Source organism: Rhinolophus sinicus, linkage group LG02, assembly GCF_036562045.2.
Source record: "Rhinolophus sinicus isolate RSC01 linkage group LG02, ASM3656204v1, whole genome shotgun sequence".
Taxonomy (NCBI): Eukaryota; Metazoa; Chordata; class Mammalia; order Chiroptera; family Rhinolophidae; genus Rhinolophus; species Rhinolophus sinicus.
Window position 1 is genome coordinate 161,930,012 of NC_133752.1, and position 18,514 is coordinate 161,948,525.

The 18,514-nt window shown below is 33.5% G+C and overlaps 1 protein-coding gene across 7 annotated transcripts in view; it reads right to left on the minus strand.

The window, feature by feature from the left end:
• The window catches only part of CCDC91 (coiled-coil domain containing 91), a 326,862-nt gene that overhangs the window by 219,370 nt on the left and 88,978 nt on the right, over positions 1–18,514 (minus strand). For 5 of the 7 annotated variants that reach the window (XM_074325866.1, XM_074325865.1, XM_019737205.2 and 2 more), the window contains exons 2-3: positions 14,292–14,334; positions 10,994–11,072 (exon numbers count right to left, since the gene is read on the minus strand). In XM_074325866.1, coding sequence (XP_074181967.1) covers positions 10,994–11,072; positions 14,292–14,321 — 109 coding nt within the window. In that variant the 5' untranslated portion in view covers positions 14,322–14,334. Of the gene's footprint in view, positions 1–7,724; positions 7,777–10,993; positions 11,073–14,291; positions 14,335–18,514 lie in introns of those variants that run through there. The other 2 variants (XM_019737217.2, XM_074325868.1) reach the window with 2 other exon arrangements.

Sequence of the window (18,514 nt, forward strand, 5' to 3'; positions counted from 1 at the left end):
TTTTATTTGCTCTGTGTTCATAAATGTTAAGGGAATGTCTGAAGAAGAAAAGTAACAGTTGAGTTAGTTGGCTGAAGGGCTTCTTAATAACCAAACTATATGTAGTATTTGATTAAAGTGTTTTATCAACTCTGTGATACCTGCCAAATTGAATTAAAATTCCCATTCAAATTAGCTGAATCACCTTTACCCATGTCCTCTATTCTCACCTCAGACTTGACAGATAAAAAAATGATCAAAACTTTTATGCCAGGCAGAAAAACTTTCCATAGGATTAAGATTTGGTAAAAACTTCACCATTTGTTCCTAGTTCTAAAGTATATCCCTAAACATCTTTCTGTTATAATTTCTAAACACTTTAGGCAGTCTCTGTTTTGTTTATCTGAACATTATTGGCCATTATTAAGGGGACTTTATCCAAAACAATTCATCTAAGGAGGTCAACCACAATGAGATACCACCTCACACCTGTCAGAATGACTAGCATCAGTAAATCAACAAGTGTTGGCAGGGGTGCGGAGAAAAGGGAACCCTCATGTACCTCTGGTAGAACTGTAAATTAGTGCAACTACTAAGGAAAACAGTATGGAAATTCCTCAAAAAATTAAAAACACAGCTACCATACTATCCAGCAATGCCACTTCTGGGTATTATCTGAAGAAAACAAAAACAATAATTGTGGGGACAATGTCCCAGAGAGCAGTTTCTAGGCTCTCAGCCTCTGTCGGGGGTGCTGACTCGGGTAGTAGATGGCCATCGGTAGTGGTTATTTGGCCATCAGCTGTACCCAGTTAGCCATTGGCCACTAATATAACTGCCACAGCTGCATTGGGGAGTGGAGTCGAGAGGAGAGTCTAGGAGAGTCGGTCGGTTGGCTGAAGAGCAGAGAGTAGGTCGCACATCATGTAAATCCAGCCTCCAGTGAGACTATAGTGGTATGACTCCACCACCTATGGCTCCATGGGTGTTCCTTTTTGGCCTAGCCACATCCTGCATTCTTATGTGGGGAGCAGGAGCTGAGACCCCACAGGCTGCCCCGCGTGACAATAATTCCAAAAGACAGACATACTCCATTGCTAGTAACAGCCATGATATGGAAGTAACGTAGACATCCATTAATAGATGAATGGATAAAGAAGATGTGATATATATTATACACATTATACACATATATAAACAATATTACTCAGCAATAAAAAAGAATAAAATCTTGCCTTTGCAACAACATGGATGGACCTAGAAGGTATTATGCTGAGTGAAATAAATCAGACAGAGGCAAATATCATGATTTCACTTATATGTGGAATCTAAAAAATAAAAAATAAAAAAATAAGTAAATAAACAAAACAAAAACAGGCCCACAGATATAAAGAACAAGCCTATGGTTGTCAAAGGAGAGGGGGTAGGATGAGATTTAAAAAACAAACAAAAGAATTCCAAGATTCCAAAAGGAAGCTGACCCTCTAAATTTCACAGATTCCAGCACTAGGATCTGAATTATAGAACAGTTTGTCAACTGAGTCCTCAAACTGATCCCTTAAAGTTGAGATCCTTTCATATTATTATGTGTACTGTAGTTTGTTAATTTGCCAAGTGTATGGTATTCTATTAGATAAATATACTCTAAAATATTAAACTTTCCACTTTTGATGGACATTGGTGCTGTTTCTAGTTTGGGACTATTATAAACAATGTTGCAATAAACATTACTTTATACATTAAAAAACACAATATGACAACTAAAGGGCATTTCTACCCATCACACTACCATGAATTTGTCCATGGTCAGCTAAAGACTTTATTTTCAAAGTTCTTATAAAATTACCTTCACCTTCAATGTAACAAACATTTCTTAGGTGTGACCATATATATATGAAATTTGCCAATATTCAGAGTTAGAGAACTTATCTGCCCCATACTTAGATTAGTAAAATCAGTAAGTAAACTATTTGGTAATTATACATAATCTTTCCATTAATTCATAGAAACATAAATTATCATCTATATTAAAATAGCTTTGTTGAAAATACAGGAATATTCACTGCAGGGCTGTTTTTAACAGCAAGAACTAGGAAGAAAATAACTGGTTAAATAAATTATGGTACATCCATACAAAAGAGTACTACACAAGCACTACAATGAATGTGGAAGGTCTCTAAGTACTCCTATGGAAACTTCAATTGTGGGGGGGAGGGGATGCAAGCAAGAGATGTTAGTATGTATATAGAGTACGCTGGCATCCACATATAAAGAAGAGGAGGATACATTCACATGTTTACGTTCTTGGAAGGTATCTGGAGGTTTACAAAGGAACATATAAAACAAATTATATCTGGGTAGTGAGACCAGTGGACAATGATAAAAAAAAAAGTTTCACTGTATGTATACCATCAATATTTCCCTTTTCTTTCATGCTTTTTGTACTACATATGTGTGTCTGCCTGTCTGTCAAAAACAATAAAAAGTTTGTTTTCTGAGGTCAAAGAAACATAATTCATAAGGACAGCTACATAGAAATTTATATATTGGTATAAGAAAACTAGGCAATGATTCCTACTGTTATTGAGCCAAATAGAACTTAAGTTTGTTTTTGTTTTTGTTTTTTTTACTAATTCAGCAGTATGATAAAGAGCAGTATCTTCATCTTATAGAAAAATAATTCGCTGCCAACATTTCAGTTTTTAGCAACATGAGAAAATCCCTACAAAGCTTTATTTTTATTTATTTTTAAAAATTTATTCTATAATATCCTAAAAATCAAACCACTATTTTTTAAAAAACTAAATTCAGAATTACATAGAATAGGTAAAAGATTATACTACAAAATACTGTAATAAAAATCAGTTTAAAGAGTAACTGATAATAATTAAAGTACATAGAAAAGGACAAAGTTTCTATTCAGTATTACAGTTCTTCAGATTAATATTTGTGTTCTGTGTTTATAGCTATGTTTTTAGAACAAATACAGTTTACTAGATTAGTATTGTGACAGCTGGACCATGCAGTTAAAATCGGACACCATCATTCTCCTAGTGGAAGCTACTCAGAAAAAAATTAAAAATAAACTTAAAACTCAAAATTTGGAGGAGCACTTAGATATCATCTAGTCCTTCAATTTATAGCTTAAATAACTGATTTTCAGAGAAGTTAAACAGTTGAAAGCAAAGGCAGAACACTTCACAGTCAGAGATATTTTATTTTAAACCACACTTAATTAATTATAAGTGAAGATTATAATCCTAAACTTCAAAGTCATAACAAATATCACTGATCCATTCTGTTACATACATTAATAAACAGCAATAAATTACTGAAAATCCACATAAAGACTAATACTTACACGTACAGTAATAACTCACAGCTTTATAGAAACTATTATCTTAGTTATCATTTATAAAATCTGGCTCCAGAAAAATTGAAGGTAAATTGGTAACTGGGAAGGTAAGAAAAAAATACCAGAAGTAGCAAAAAGAAGCTTTCTGGCACTCTTGTATTCAAATAATCAGTATAGAGATAACAAAATTATTTCACTACAGTGGAAATCCAGTTTATCTCCTGGCAAAAAAAAATGTCTAATATAGATAAAAAGTATAAAGAATGGAAAATCTTTAAACAGTATGGGTACACACTGCCTATTATAATACAGGTATGTGAATATGTAATAAGTCACCCTAAAATTTTACCTCAAATACAGATCAGAGCAAAATTCAGTTAATCTAAATTCTTCAGATTAATCTAAAGAAAAATATCACAACAATTTTTGTCTCAAACAAACACGTGTGGACTCAGATTCTGAACTCTGGTAGATGTGTAACACAGATTCTACTGGAAAAACAGAGTTAGCAAGGAGAGTAATGGGATATTAATAAAATGACCGATTTGTTGTCCTAGGTTTTCCTGGCCAGGAGAATGGAGAATGGAAAAACTGAACCATGAAATCAAAAAGGCATCTGTCTTCCAGGTTTCTCTCTGCCAATGTCTTGAGAAAAATGTTTGAACTTTCCTGTTGGCTTTGTATGCAAATAGCTCCAGATGCAAAGTGAACCACATCTAAGTTATTTGGTTCAACATCTGCTGGTCCAATTCCCATTATTCCTTCTAAAGGGTCGGCTTATGACAGACAGTTTAGTTCGCCTTCTATATAAGTTGTTTTGAAGGAGCTAATTTGGATTAAAGTATCTATCTGGACCACTTGTTTTTCCCTTTGATGGTCAATGCATTCTAATGTGGTCTGTGTAGTACTACGAGGAACTTAGAAACATATTGGAAAGGACAGTATTCAAGGTTTTGCCTCCCACCTCGCCTTCTAGACAATTTATGTTTATATCGTTAAAAGTCAAAAGTGAACAGTCATTTTCCTCTAAAACAGCACCACCCACATTGTACACAATGGCAACAGAACAACTCTTTCTGACCTCATATTGTTTTCATGGAACCTCTATCAAACACTTGAATCTAAGATTACTGATAAAAGTGCTTGCCAATATTAACAACACATTTCATGAAACATTCTGTCATTTGCAATGACAATTTTCATATGGCATCACTGGAAAGGGAATAAGATCCACAGCACATGGCACTTAATGTCTGATACACAGTATACATTTAAACATATGATAATGAGTGAATTAGTGAATGAATAAATGAACAATCACTCTAAAAAATTAAATAATTTGCATGGATTCTAAAACTGTGGGTCTGCTGACATCAGAAAACAATCAAAAATATACTGCAGTCAAACCAAGACTAACAGAGTAATTAACGCTCTTAGAACTTGGAAGTTCAAGCAAAGATAAAGTCCTTCCTTCAAAAGGGTATGGTAGGGAAGAGAACTTGCACTGGAATTAAAGTGAAGATAAGGGGAGAAATCAGAATATCTATATCTATATGTATATATACATATAGATATTTATATATCTGTATATCTATCTATATGTATATATAGATAGATATAGGTATCTATCTAATATATACATATAGATATCTATATATATACATATAAATAGATATATGTATGCCAATATTGTGATATGTATCTATTTGCATTTATACATGTACATATATGCATGTGTGTACACAAGATAAACATTCATTTTTAAGATAGTTATAGTTTCCTAAAAAAATAGAGCATTACCAGTCTTATAAAAAATTTATAAAAGATAGTTAATTGTTTGAGAACAATGTCAAAAAAAGATTTCTTAGCAAAAGAAGAAATTATTAAAAAAATAGAGCTCCATGAGTAGCCAACTTGAAAATTTTCAGATATTATATACTATGCAAAATCTGGAATGATTTTCCTGTAGAAAAATGCTGAGAAAAACAAATAAGAAAAAAAGGGGAAGGCAAAAGGAATGGATACTAATATTATTGCTTCTAAACCACTAATATTTTGAACTAAAATTTAGGCTAACCTCTCCAGTCCTCAACTGTTATCTGCTGATACACAGTAAAACCAGGGAAGAAAATTAAAAAAAAGAAAAGAAAAGAAAAATTGCTATTCTCTCTTTCTGAAAATCTGAATAACCACACTTGTTAATCATTATTTCCATCATTTGTCTAAATTGGGAATGACCAGGAAGTTAACTGAGCCCTAGAAGAAATACCTTCTTAGCCATCTTTCAATAATTACCTAAAATTTCCAAAATCATATTTTTTTAAGGACAGTTTGGGTTTGCCTTCCTCTAACTTGTGATTGAAAGACTATTTTTTTAACACCCAAAGGATTAAAAAAATCAAAAACAATTACTTTAAAGAAGTAAATCTGCTCTACTAACAATCAAGAAACAATGAGCATTGTTTATTAATAAGGCACAATGCTATCCTAGGTCCCTAGGATTCAAAAAGGATTAAAACACAGTGTCTGCCCTCCAAGGCTTTGATGAAAACGGACATGCAGAGACAGGAGTCATACTGATAAAGTATGTGAAAAACACAGACTGGTACACTCATGTTCACAGCACCATTATTTACAATAGCCAAAGGAAGCAACCCAGGTGTCCATTAATAAGATAAATGGATGAACAAAATGTGGTCTATACATACAAATGTTAATGTTATTCAGCCTTAAAAAGGAAGGAAATTCTGACACATGCTACAACATGGATGAACCTTGAGGATATTATGCTAAGTGAAATAAGTCAGTCACAAAAACACAAATACTGTAAGATTCTATTTATATGAGCTATGCAGAGTAGTCATGTTCATAGAGATAGAAAGTAGAATGGTAATTGCCAGGGGCTGGGGGAGGAGGAAATGGGTAGTTATTGTTTCATGGCTATAGAGTTTCAGTTTTACAAGATGAAAACGTTCTAGAGCTCAGTTGCACAACAATGTGAATGAATATACTTAACAATAGTGAACTGTACACATAAAATTAATACTATGGTAAATTTTACGTTACATGTATTTTACCCAAATTAAAAAATATATAAATTGGCATAAACTAAGTGCCAAGCAGGTGGTGCAGAAAAAAAGAATGACACAGTAGTTAAGAAGGAGGGGTTATGAGACATGAAACAAATTCAGTGAAAGCGCTATACCTTTTCTTGAAAGGAAAAAAAAAAAAAAAAAGACTCAAAAAAACAGATGGCAGATGAAGGGAAGATATTACGATCAGGAGCAAAGGCCAAAAGAAGGAAATACACTAATCTAGGAACATAATGTAGATCATGTCTGAATGACTGGCTCATAGGTTTCTAACAGAATAAGCCATGGAGGACAAGCCAGAGGGTAAGGCTATGAAATAGGCAGAAAATGCTTGAATAAAGGCAATTCTGCTCATTGAACAGCTGTCACTGAAATAAAGTAATAATCACCAAACTTTTACTGACAGTAAAAACCAGAGGAAAAAAAGGAGATTGATAATTTCATAGATTCATCTCTTATTTACATTCTCCGGCTCTATGATAACGGAAGTGGAGAGGTACATTGTCTAAGTTAGATGCCATACCTTAATGAGATATGTGTCTACAGATAATAGTTTGTGCAAAGAATCAATATGTACACTTTATTAACTGGCTGCCAATTTATTAATTTTATCATCAGTACTGCATTGTAAACTAGCATTTTGAAAGGTTCCACTACGTAAATGATGCTAATATTACAGTGAGATGCAGGTTCTGAGGTAACTCAATTCATTCACAACAGTGTTGCAGGCTGTAAATACACATTTTAAGAAACAGATTCATTTTTTCAGTTGCTATTATGAAATCATCCTCCAACTAACCGCCAGCCCTGAAGCAGGACACTCACTAAACACACTAAGCTCGCTACACTCTTCATTTAACAAAATCCTTTATCCTAATCCCAAGAATGAAAGTTTCTACTCTCCCCCAAGTACTTTAAAAACTTAAACCAAATGTTTCTTAGTAATCTTCTTGGATTTTAAGCTGTGGTAAAAATTGGTTAATACTTATCTCTTTTCAAAATAGTTTTTATATAGATTACAGACAGCTAGGGTATAGATGGAGAAACAGACAAAAGGAGAATATTAGTCTTTTCTGAAACTAAAAAGAACCTGCTTTAGATTGCTGAAAGGTTCCTATCTTCTCAGGTCGTTAGCATGAAAATAATGAAATTGATATGCTAATTAGTTGTTCGCATCACCTCCTCTCAACAACTTCCAGACACCTGAATAAGAGAGTGACTTCTCCAGCAGTCACCAGGAGACAAATATCTTTAACAAAGGAGAAAGATTGCTTTGGCTGAACAAACACCTACTGTACCTGTAACTTCAGCTCTTGGCCAGGTTCTGTTTTCCTCCACTTCTTTAGGTCACTAAGGAAATTCAGAAAAAAGACTTTCTTCAGATCTAATTTTTTTTTTTAAGGGAGTAAAGGAGTGACGTGTGTGTGTGTGTGTGTGTGTGTGTGTGTGTGTGTGTACACTACAGGTATTGTTCTTTAATGTTCATTTCATTAGGCTTTAAGGACTATACCTACATATATACATATGTATATATGTATATGTATACTACATATATATGTACATACACATATATACACACAAATATACACACATATGCATATATGTATATGTATGTATAAAGAGGGAGAGAGAATACATATAATACCCACTCCTGGAGAACAGAAATTAGATACACAATTATTTAACCCACTGCCACAATAATTATAGGAAAACAGAAAAACAGACCCAGTTCCTGCTTTCACACAAAGTAAAGAAGTGCAATTTGGCTTCAACTTTTGTTGTCACACAGCAGCATGCCTGTCTGTCCCCTCGTACCTACCCCTAAAAAGAAAGAAGAGTCTGTGAGACTATTCCTTTTAGGGACATTGCTTCACCTTTATGCCATCTCCTTGTTTGGCCCCAAAGGATGGCTGGCTAGACAAGGACGGGTAAGATTCCTCAAGAAAGGAACGACCTAAGACAGGCACAGTAGTGTGGGGACCACCAGGAGAATTCACGGGGTTGACAGAGGTGGGCATAGACGCCCACCTCCCCCCGTCTAAGAAGAGCTTCTGCGTCTGTGGCTGTATTCCTTCCCACAACCTGCTTGGGATGTGATAACATCAGTTCTCCATCTCAGTAAGTTTTCAACATAAAGGTTTTGTTCCCTCGGGAGGTCCAAACAATAATTATTTATACATCATGGGACTTTCGACAGGCAAGGGTGATTGGTTTGAACCAGTTTTCTGGTATGGTGTATGAGACTCACAGATGTAGTAAAAACAATGCTACTTCCTTGTATGTGCATCAATAAAAGCCACAAGGTGGCCCGATTCGGGGCTCTCAGTCCTTTGAGGCTGTGAGACCCTTGGCCCCTGTTTCGAAACTTTCTTGATTTCTGTTTCTTTCTTAACCCTTCTCGTTCTCCCACTGCCCGTGTTGCACTGGATGCAACAAACTTCCAATGTACTGAAAATATTTCCTTAAAAAAGCCACTGATAACTGTCTATGGGCTTTCTCTTAGTCTCGTATCTCACTGACCCCTCTACAGCCTCTGACACAATCAACCATACTTGCTTTGACATTTCCTACTGAGGTCTGTGTTGCAGTGCTAGCACATCCTGTCCTTATCTCTCAAATCTTCTCTTTTTCTTTCTCCTGTTCCCTATCTATGGACAACCCAATTTCTCTACTTACCCTATTCTCTCTACATGCTGTTTCACCTAGGAATCGCCTACAACTACAACTATCATATCAATGGAAAAACTCCCAAACCGAGAATTCCAGCCCTGAACTCTGGGTACCTGAAGTACCCATGTCTAAGACAAATCTGTTAAGTCCTCATGCTGTCCCACACAAGCTCTTTTAAATTCTCTTTCTGTTCACAGTAATACCATTCTTTCAGAACCAAGGCTTGAAACCTCAAAAATCAATTTTGACTCTTCCTTCACCATTACATCCAGTCAGTAAGACAGTCCCTGCTGATGCTTTTTTCAAAAAACAGTTACTGAAAAAGAACTGAGATAGAATTTGAAAGACTAGATTTCATCCTAAACATGTTTATCTGTATCAAACTCTACAACTTTTATAAACCATCTTTTCGTCACCAGTGCAACAGGAATAGTATAGTTGCGCTACGTACTTTACACTAAACAAATATGTGACAGCATACTGTAAATCCTAAATCATTATATAAATGTCATTATCCCAAAATTTCCTATTAATTTCCATTGCCACCCTAGTCTAGTCATCCATTCAGTTACTTCTTCATTCATTCATTCATTTATTCTTTCTTTTTTTTTTCTTTGATTATTCTTTCTAGACATATTTACTGAGAGCTAAATATAAGCTAGGCACTATGCTCGGCATTTAAGACATAACAATATCACCTAACAATAGTGCCTAATGCCACAAAATTTACAGTATAACATGAAAGTCCAAAAATAGGTGCACGTAGACATGAGACGGTTCTCTGGGAAGTTTCCCAGAAAAAGAAATATTAAAGCAAGAAACAACACATAAAACAAATAGGAGGTTGTACGGTAAGAGAGTCAGAGAGAGTGGAGGTAGAAAGCAAGGTGGAAAATTCCAGGCAAAGGAGACATATATAATGCCCTTGAATAAGAATGAGCCTCCTAACTATGCCATCTTATTTCCCACATTTATGCATACCTTTGTTCTGTTTACTTTATTTCCTCCAAATACCTCCCCATTCTCCCATCTCTGCCTACGAAAATCACACGCATCCTTCAAAGCCAAGATCAACAATATAAATGCAGCTTTAATGATAGTACTTGGCTCATATCACGCATGGAGAACATTTACTAAACAAATGGATGACAAAATCATCATTCTCCCCAAATCACAAATACACATGCACTATCTTCCCTTAAAGTAAAGGACATACCCCTCAGTGACTAATGTATAATAAGCACAGGAAAAAATATTTGTAGGATGAATACCTCTCATAATTTAAGACTTCTGACTTCATCTTCTATTTCTGACTTTACAATGATTTGGCAGAACAAAAAGTCTGGAAAACTCAAAATACTATTTAGATACGAATTATATTAATACTGAACATTAGGTCTTCCAAAACTATCTCTCAATAATGGAATTTATTTTTGTATTTAATTTTGTGGATGTTTTAATTTTAATTTTTAATTTTAATTTTAATTTTCAAATGACCTTCCTGCAAAAAACTTCTAAATTTAAATATTGGTAGAGATAAATTATTTGGGAATAGTTATAGAATATAAGAAGGAGATTTTAATTAATGATCTGGCCAACCTAAAAAAATTATTTGCACCTCACCTTCCTAAAACTAAGACAAATTAGGAAATGTAAATTGTACTTTAATTTTATTCAATGTTCATGATCTCATTTTTGAATCATTCATGCCTCAAGCCACTATTGCAGAATTTGTTATGCAATTCATAATCTGTTATGAAAAACACCTAGATTTTATCATTTTTCATTGTATTTTTCAGATCAAAGAAGGTCAACTGCAAAGGTACAAAGAGGCTTTCAAAAAAGGGCCTAAATGTTAAATAAGAAAGAAAAATTCGTAGTTACGGTATACCAGTACCTGTAGGAAAAGCAGCCCATGGAATAGCAGGAGATGTAGTTTGGGTTTCACCACTTTCACCATCAAAAATCTCTGCAGCCTAGAAAACAAAGGCATCATTCTTTTAGAAGATTTGAAAAGCAGAAATGCTCTTTAATTAATCAAACTTCCCATTTCTACAAGCATATTCTTTGGAATACAACACATATTTTCATATTCCCTCTTAACACTTAATTGCTTCTCAATCTTCATTGCTACCACCCCCATCATTCCTCATCACCCTCGGTACTCATGCTCTATTATTTTAAGTAAAAATTTTCCTTCCTAACTCAAATGTATCTCCCGCCATGAAATTTTTACTCTATATATCCTTAATCACTTGTGAACTTTATATCTAAATATTCTAAGCTAACTTACCACATTTACCCATGTAGATTAAAAAACAGATCCTTTTTATTTAAAATTCTAGAGACCAAATCTTTTTCATTAATTAGCATAAGACCTAATTAGAGATCAATTTAAATCAACAGAATTCATCCATATTCTTGAGTAATCTACCAGCCGGATTTACTAGTATTCAACATCAGGAGAATTCCTAATGCTGACATTTTAAATCAACAAGCCCTCCTATTAAACATTTTTTAAACTATGGAACAATTACTTAATGATGAGATTGGGTTAGAATGCAGAGTTTTCTGTCTCTTACATGTGCAGGTCACAGTAATTTTATCACTGAAAAAAAAACTATAATTTCAATTCAGATTCTGCATTGAGCTGTCAGCCAAAAAGAAGTTGGGGAAATCTGTCACAGGAACTAAGTGGCATAGAAAACAGTAGCTACTCTGTACAAACTATGAAAAATGAACATGGTTTATATAACCAAGGACAGAGACCTTCCATATTTCTACAACAGCATATGGAAAGAGACAAAGCTAATAACCACCATTAAAGTGGAATGCTTAGTTAACATTATACCTCTGTAATACTGAAAGTAATAGATCCATTGACTATAACATTGAAGTGTAATTGTTACTCTATGGAACACTACTTATTCATTTTTTTCCTACTATAATAAATCAAGCAAGATTTAAATAAAGGAGAATACAAGGCATGATCAAATAATATGGCAAATGTTTAAATTTTAAAAAAAATTATTACAGTAAAAGACACATTGCCATTAATCTCCCTCAAAATACTCCCCCTCACTTCGAACACACTCATCCCATCGTTTTTGCCACTTTCTGAAGCAATTCTGGAAGTCCTCTTCATGAGTGTCTTTAGTTGCACTGTTCTGGCTGCCTCAATGTTCTGAATCGATTCAAAACATTTACCTTTCATGGTCATTTTGACTTTGGGGAAGAGTCAGAAGTCACCCGATGCCAGATATGGTGAATAAGGTGGATGAGGACACACCATAATGTTTTTATTTGACAGAAACTGCCATAGCAGATGTGATGTGTAACTAGAGCCTTTCCGTTGTGATAAACAAATATGGTGAATACTGCTGAATTTGTCATCCAATAGAAAGGCAGGGATCTTTAATACAGGAAGCGGTGCAATGAACCTTAGTAACAGTGAGGGACAAGTTACAACTGGTTCAGTGCAGTCTGTCAGGTGTGAGCTACAGTTAAGAGAAGGTATGTTTTAGAAGTGAGCCGTAAATCATCCTCCATCATAACAGCGCTCCGTGTTACACATCCCTTCTGGCATACAGCAATTTCTGTCAAATGAAAACATTAGGATGTGTCCTCATCCACCTTATTCACTGAATATGGCACCGTAAGACTTCTGGCTCTTCACCAAAATCAAAATGATTCAGGACATCGAGGCAGAGATGACAACGCAACTAAAGACACTCACAGAAGAGAACTTCCAGAACTGCTTCAGAAAGTGGCAAGAATGATGGGATAAGTGTGTTCGAAGTGAGGGGGAGGATCAAATATATGGTGATGGAAGGAGAACTGACTCTGGGTGGTGAACACACAGTGGGATTTATAGATGATATAATACAGAATTGTACACATGAAATCTATGTAATATTACTAACAATTGTCACCCCAATAAATTTAAAAAAAGATGAAGTGAGGGGGAGTATTTTGAAGGGGATTAATGGCAATATGTCTTTTACTGTAACAAATTTTTTTATTTAAACATTCACCATATTTTTTATCACACCTCACATACTAAGTTTTAATCTTCAAATCACTGACAACTTCTAAATAACAAACTAACATTATATCTGAAACATATACTTTCCTCAAAAATAGAAGGAATTTTAACAAAATTTTAAATGTTATACTTCAGTAACATAAACAAGATTCAATCACCCAACAAAACCCAAAATATAAAAGGAAATATAGAAAAAGTACAAATGTGCTCAACAAAAAACAATTTTAGATGAAATGCAGAAAATGGGTGTAATATTCTAAATATGTCCATATTGACAGAATTAAAGATCAACAGAAGAGGAAATTATCCTAACCTAAAAAAAAAAAAAGTCATACCATTCTTGATACTATTCAGAACACTGAATATACACATAATATCTTATATCTCCTATTAATATCATTAATTACACTCTCTATTTTTAACACTGTCCTTTTACCAAATTCCAAACTAAATTAAAATCTTACTAAAAAATCACTTGATGGTAGTTACAGGATTTGAGCTCAGGCATCCTGACTCCTAATCCAGAGATTTTCCTGCAAGACTATACTGGCTCCGTAAAAATAACAGGGTTACAAAATATTTCAATAAAATGAACACTCACTGAAAAGGATTAAGGAAAAGGCAGGGCTTCTTCAGCTAACAATTTCCACTTACAAAATATCCAACTCAAACCTGAGAGAATAATCTAACAACACAAACATACTAATTAGCTCTATAAGCCACCAAAAGGCTATGCAGTTCACAGACTAAATGAACTCATTACAGGTGTAAACAAGAAAATATATGACAGAGCTTCAATACTCATCTCTCATCTCTGAAGTATTTCCTAATTGACATGAATCCCAACAAAATCATCTGCTGACAATTTTTAAAACCTCTTTAGTGCTTCCACTAGTAGCACTTAATTACCTTAATTTAAACCATTCCTATGGGCATGACCAAATGTTCAATAATAAGAAATCAGTTTGACTCTCAGAGAGGATATATTTTAATTTTCCTTGATTTCATTTTTTATCCCAGTTACATTGAAAATGATCAGAAAAAGATCAAGAACGCCAATGATAAATAATACATTTTCAAAATAGTATACTCCATTATAAAAAAGTTAAAACAATTACATAAGCAAAATAAGGTAAATAATAGCACATACCTCAAAACCACCAAAATCATCATCATCCATTCTTCAATTACACCTGAAAAATAACAGAAGAAATTGAAACAAGCCCACACACAGTCATTTATGTCAAAACAATCTGACTCAAATGTATATACATTTTGATTTATAAATTAAAACAATTTTATTTGAATTTTTAAAAAAAACTTTTTTAACCATGTGTGTATACATTTTTAACTCAAAAAGACTGATTTTTGTTGGCAAAATTAGCCATTCTGGCAAAATTAGCAATTTCTGTGACTTTTCAGCAACCATGTATTTTGCCATTTTATGTTGAGACGCCAGGAGTGGAAAAATATTCTTTTACATTTTAATTTGCTTTTCCCAAATTGGCGCTAGGGCTCAATTCAATAATGCTTCCTGCTTTTTGCATCTATTCCTCAGTTGTCTGGCAACATCAGCACAAACTCCAGCTAAGAACAGAACTGTGGTGAATTTTTGGAAATCTGTGCCCCACCACAAAGGTTCTTCCCTTGGTTTCATGGCCGAGGTTGATTTAGATTTTCAAAATTGATCAGCATTTTTGAGCTGTGGCCACAACTTCTGGAGCATTTTGATATGTGTATTTTTAGCTGAAACTGCTTTGCACTTTTGGAAAAATGTGGAGCAAGTTACTAGACTGATCAAGATAAATCAAGTCATGTATTCATGAGAAACCAGGGAAGAGAAAAACACAAGCGAATATCCAGAATTCCTCTCCTCTTTACCTTTAAAGTATGTAAGAGACACAAGCAATAGGACAACACATGCTTTATTTTGCCCTAAACATATGTCATAAAAATAAAAAGAGAAAATCCTGAGAACCTGGGCTTTAAGAAGAAAAAGAAAAAACACTTATCTAACAAACCAGGAAAGAACTAAAAAAACCTGGAAAAGTAAAACAAGTAATAGGGAGTATACACTAAAATGAAAAATCAGTTCACGATAAATTGTGAATCAGTAGCTATAAGTGATACTCTGGTGAATAATAACTGATTTCCTTCTTTATATTTCAAAAGTGAACATATCCAGATATTAATAACAATTTCCATGATTCAGTAATACAAGATAGACTTGATTACAGGAAAACAATCTTCTCCAACTTTAAAAAATAAATAAATAAATAAACAAATAAAACAGCTAAACAAATAAAACCTCATGTTAAGCAACAATTCTAAAGGCATTTTGCTTTAAGTGATAAGGCAGTAGTCATTGATAGCCGTGCTTTGCCTTCTCACTGAAATTAATACTAATGCCTTCAAAAATAAAGAAAAATAAATAGTAGAAAACAATCTCAATGATTGTTTTGCTTTAATAAGCAAATAAAATTTATTTTCACAGAAACTCAGTAGGTAATAACACTAAAAGAAATTTATGTAGAAAAAAATACATTATAAAAAATAAGGGCATTAAATTAACCAGCATATGACACCAGTATTGTCACCATTACCCACATCTTAAAAATCTGTTGAAAAATTTTTTAAAGATGTACTTCTCCAAAAATCAAAACTAAGCAAGTCATCCACATACTGCACTTAAAAATATAAACCAGACTTTCAAAAACTTTTGATGGTGGTTAGTTTGAAACGGAATTCACATTAATTTTGTGTTGCAAGTGAATAGAAATCTGTATGTGATTACATTTTTTCATGAAGAAATTAGGAAAGAAGAGTGATATGGATACTGAGAATTAACCAAGTTAAACTATAAACACCAAGTTTGTCTTTTCCACATGTATCCCGCAAATCTCAGGAGACAATTAAAAAATATTTTTAGCATCTATGAACACTGTACCCAAATAATATGGTTTTAAAAGAATGGAATTTTTAGAGTAATGCTTCTATGTGTTTTCATAAGTCATATCCCAATAAATTATTTGCAAGGTGCCAGAAAATTTGAAAACAAAAACAAATATTCATGCCTAACAATCATTTTAGCTTTGTTTGCATAATGAACCAAAAACCATCAGTTTCCTAAGTACTGATTTAGCTCTACAAAAGAACTTATTAGTGACCACTGATGTTTTCCATACTTCAGCAACTTTTACATATTAAAATGCAGATGACAGTCCTGCTCTACTTTAGTTTCAAAGAAATATTCATACATTTTTAAAGACAAATGTGTCTTGAGTTTCTTAAAATACAGTACTAGAAATATAAACATTATTTAAAGCAATAACCTTTCTCTGAATAACTTAATTTTAAGTCCTGAAACAGTTTCTGTTTCCTTCTAAACATTTTAAAGATCAGGAAGAAAAGAAAGTTACAGCACTGATTTGTAAAAATCAATTTTACAAAATACAAACACTAAAAATTAATTTTTAAAAGGAAATATTACAGGTGTAGGCTTCTTTATGGAATTAGCCTCTCTAATACATTTAAAACATTAGTTTATCTAAAGTGCATTTATAAACAATTAGAATATTTCTAATACTTAACATCGTATCTCATTACACTAGAAATATAATAGCAACACCAAATATATGTCATCTAAGTTACAGAATTCTGAACATGAGCAAAAAAAGTTGACAGAGCATGTAGTTCTTTCTTCTGTGTCCTGGAAGGAGAACAAATGTATACTTTGTTATAATTAGGTATCTACATTGAAAGATTTCATAATACCTAGGTTTAACAATTGATAATTGTTAAACAAACGTCTTCTTTATATCTGAATTTAATCTCTTTTGTTGCACAATTATATTAATTCCCTCCTTTACTATCCTCAGTATTTAATATATTGCTAACATTTAAAACAAACATGTAGACAAAATTTAATGTAACAAATTTTTATTAAGTAACACTATAGAAGATCACTCAAAGTCCTCAAGGAGTTATGGTCAAGTGCGGGAAAGGCACAAATACAATAATATGAGATATAAAAGAGCCTTATGAATGACGAAAATATGTCCACGGTGGGAGGAAAGATTTTCAGAAGGTGATAAACCCAGTTGGAGCATCATGAAAAGCTTCAGGTAGGAGACATTTGAGATCTATTTCAACAGACCTAACAGAGAATTTTAAATGGCACATTAAGATCATGCCATTTATTCAAGTCTTCTTAAAAGATAGCAAAAGCCTCTTCTTAAAAGATAGCAAAGATTTGTTTCGATTATTTGCTGCCTCATAAACACAGGGTCAAAGAGAATGTGGAATGAGCAAACTGAAAAAGTCTTTAAAGCAAATACAAGGAAGATGAATCTTAAACTACCAGCGGGGGGAAAATGAGAATCAATTACATTTACATCATAAAATCCACACAAGGCTAAGAAATGGGAGGCCCTGCAAGTTGGGTAAAAGCAAGATTCAAAACAAGAGTCACAGATATTTCCCAAGATCCCCTCCCAGAATCTGCACAACTGGGCAACTTACAGTTCCTCATCACAGCAGAAGACTGAAGGTATATCCCCTGCACAGGGTAAAGCCGAGGGACGGTAGATTGGAAGACGCTGAGACAGACAAAGAAAGAACTCACTCAAATAACACTACTTGGATGTGCACAGAATTTCTAATTCACTCCTGATTTCAGTAAGAGGCAGACAGTACAAAGGTTAAAAGAAGATACAATGGAATCAGGCTACTTGTTCTCAAATTCTAGTTCTGCCGCTTACCAACTGTGTTACACTGGGCAAGCTACTAAATATTTTGCACATCAGTTTCCTCATCTGTCAAACAGATGATGATAATAGTAATAACAATAATAATAAATAATAATGGATTAAATAAGTTAAAATAGATGAAGCACTTAGAATAGTATCTGACATATCCTAAGCATTATGTAAATGTTTGCTTCTTTATTATTAGTGCTTCACTCTCATATATGAGCAGATTGCCAAAGACAATCAATGAATCAAATATCTAATACGAAAAATCAAGACCAAGCAAAAAAAAAAAAGGAAATAATGGAACAAACAGAGACTGCATAGGATAGAAAATATTCAAAAAATAAATAAAAACTACAATTAATACGTTCAGAGAGTTAACAGAAGATAACATACCCATGAAGTTAAGAGCAGGAAGCCCTAATTTGGGTGTGGGGTCGAAGGAGGAGTGTACAAGACTAAGGTCTTGAAAATAAAAATGATAATTACAGAAATGAAAAAAATGCAAGTAGAAAATGAAGCGGAAGAAATCTCTTTTAAAAAATAAAGAAGAAAGGAGAACTGACTCTGGGTGGTGAACACAATGTGATATATAGTTGATGTATTACAGAATTGTACACCT